General features: G+C 37.3%; 1 protein-coding gene across 1 annotated transcript in view; it reads right to left on the minus strand.

The window, feature by feature from the left end:
- The window catches only part of LOC131857359 (cysteine-rich receptor-like protein kinase 6), a 43,676-nt gene extending 42,061 nt beyond the window's left edge, over window positions 1-1,615 (minus strand). Inside the window, exon 1 of the mRNA XM_059209794.1 lies at window positions 1,599-1,615. Within this exon, the coding sequence (XP_059065777.1) occupies window positions 1,599-1,615 (17 nt within the window). The remainder of the gene's footprint in view (window positions 1-1,598) is intronic.
- Window positions 1,616-2,448: the final 833 nt, after the last annotated feature.

The raw sequence follows: 2,448 nt of genomic DNA on the forward strand, positions 1-2,448 counted from the left end.
GGGTAGAGAGAGAGAGAGAGAGAGAGAGAGAGAGAGAGAGAGGAGAGAGAGAGAGAGAGAGAGAGAGAGAGAGAGAGAGAGAGAGAGAGAGAGAGAGAGAGAGAGAGGGAGAGAAGAGGGGGGAGGGAAGGTAGAGAGAGGGAGAGAGGGAAGGAGGGAGAGAGAGAGAGAGAGAGGGAGAGAGGGGAGAGGGAGAGAGAGGGAGAGAGGGAGAGAACATGGGGGGAAGGGAGAGGTAGAGGGAGGGAGAGAATACATGATAAAAATCAAAGAGGAAGTTGCAGATAAGAAATAAATTCACTTAATTCTATAGAAGTGCAGACACAGTTGCAGTGGGGTATGGAGGGAGAGAAGAAGAGAAAGAGGGATGGGGTATGGAGGAAGGGAGAAGGGGAGAGAGAGAGAGAGTGAGAGAGAGAGAGATAGACCTTGTATGCGTTTGAGAGGGAGAGATGATACACTTACATGTGTATATATATGTTTAATATATTATATGTATATAAACATATTATATATACAATGTCATATTATACACATATTATATATTACATATATTATATGAATATACACATATTATACATAGAATATCATATTATACAATAGCGTGTACGCGTTGTTTATAGTAAAGATAGCGCGTACGTGCTGTTTAAAGGGAAACTAGCGCGTACGCATTGTTTAAAGGGAAACTAGCGCGTACGCGCTACTTACACTATAAATACCGCGTACACGCTTTTGACTTTTTAGGCTTGGAAATAGGCCTGGATGACAAAGCTACAGATTGGAAGTTTGATTTCCCTCCATTTCTCTCATTTTTGACATGTTTTATTTTATCAACTTGGTTTATCGACTTTGTCATCATCAAGTTTACACTTCATAAAGTGGGTATTTCTAAAATTACCACCATATTTTCACCCATCCTCTGAGCTTTCTAACCATATAATTTTTTTTCAATTTGAATAACAATAACATATTATTATTGAATTTCTTTTACTAGTGTCTCCATAGTTCTCACAGACATAGGTGCACCATTTTTTTAATAACTTTTGATATACGTATCCAAATTTAAAAAACTTTATATATTATTGTAGTGCACTTGATTCTTTACAATTAAAAAAAAAATTGTATTTTTGATTTGTTTAGTGCAACTTATGCTTCGCGCATGAACATGTACCGAATTTTCAAGATGTGCTCGATTGGAAAAATCATAAAAAAATAAATACTCAACAAAAAATTACAAAAAAATACACATCTTCTAGTGCTCACTCTTAACTATCTTTTTGCCAAAGGATTTGTCAAAATACTAAATCTAACTATGACTTTTTTGATGCGCACGTCAGACACTATGTTATGTTTTTCAGAAAAAAATAGGGTCAGTTTTTCATGCGCAAAGGATTTGACCCCCTTAATCTTATCCAAATTTGAAAATGTTTAGTAGTTTGGAAACTAGATTCAGAGTAATACAATATTTGTTCTTTGATTATCTTCATATCTTGAGTGGATGACTTTCAAATTTTGCCTCTAAGTTCAGGTTCACCTGATTTCAGAAAAAAAGTGTCCACTTATACCCCCCTTTTTGACCACCATCTTTGTGCACTTACCCAATTACAATATCCATAAATTTCTAATGTGTCATTTTCCTCATCCAATTTTATCCAAAATTTATATCATTTTTAGTAATTTACAAGGTAAATTCTCAAAACTAAGTTATAGATGCATTGTGTAACAACGTAACATCTAAGATACAAAGAATATATAGCTGATTCTAGTACTAGCGTGCATGCAATAGAAAAAGCTCCATAATTTATTGATCAAATCATGTCTAGGAATCTATTCACCATCAAAATATTTGAGTATGCAATAAAATTCATGTTAATTTACTAAATATTTGTTTGTACTTATAGCTATCAACAATAATCAATCTGCAGTCCCTCCCTAGGGATGTGCTTCTTATGGTTGGGGAGAGGCCTTCGACTCAGCCGTTGGATTATGAGGGCCTCCCCTTTTGTTGTCGAAGGTGCTTCTCAATGGGTCACTTCGCTTTGGACTGTTCTCTCTCTCGCTGCAAAGGTGCTGCTACTTGGTGGAAGGGTGCTACTGAAGATCACTTGACTATTAATGCTTCAGACTCTATTTCGATTGAATCCTCTCAAGATGAGGTGCTCCTTACTGCTGATGAAGCCTTTGCTGATATTACCGCTACCGTCTCTTTTGCCCCCTTGGCTCCTGCATCTATTTCTCTTGTGCCTTTGCTTCGCTCTTCTCCTGGTGATTATGCTCTTGCTGCTGTTCTACAACAACATTTTGCTGTTGTTCAACAACAATAGTCTGGCAGTGTCTTTGCAGGGTCTTCCCCGCCTGATTGTTTTTTGAATATTCCTAATAACAGTGGCTTTACTGATGGTTTACAAGTAGGATCCTTTCCGCTTGGTCATTCCCTTGATGGCCCCG

This window comes from Cryptomeria japonica, chromosome 8 (assembly GCF_030272615.1).
Source record: "Cryptomeria japonica chromosome 8, Sugi_1.0, whole genome shotgun sequence".
Taxonomy (NCBI): Eukaryota; Viridiplantae; Streptophyta; class Pinopsida; order Cupressales; family Cupressaceae; genus Cryptomeria; species Cryptomeria japonica.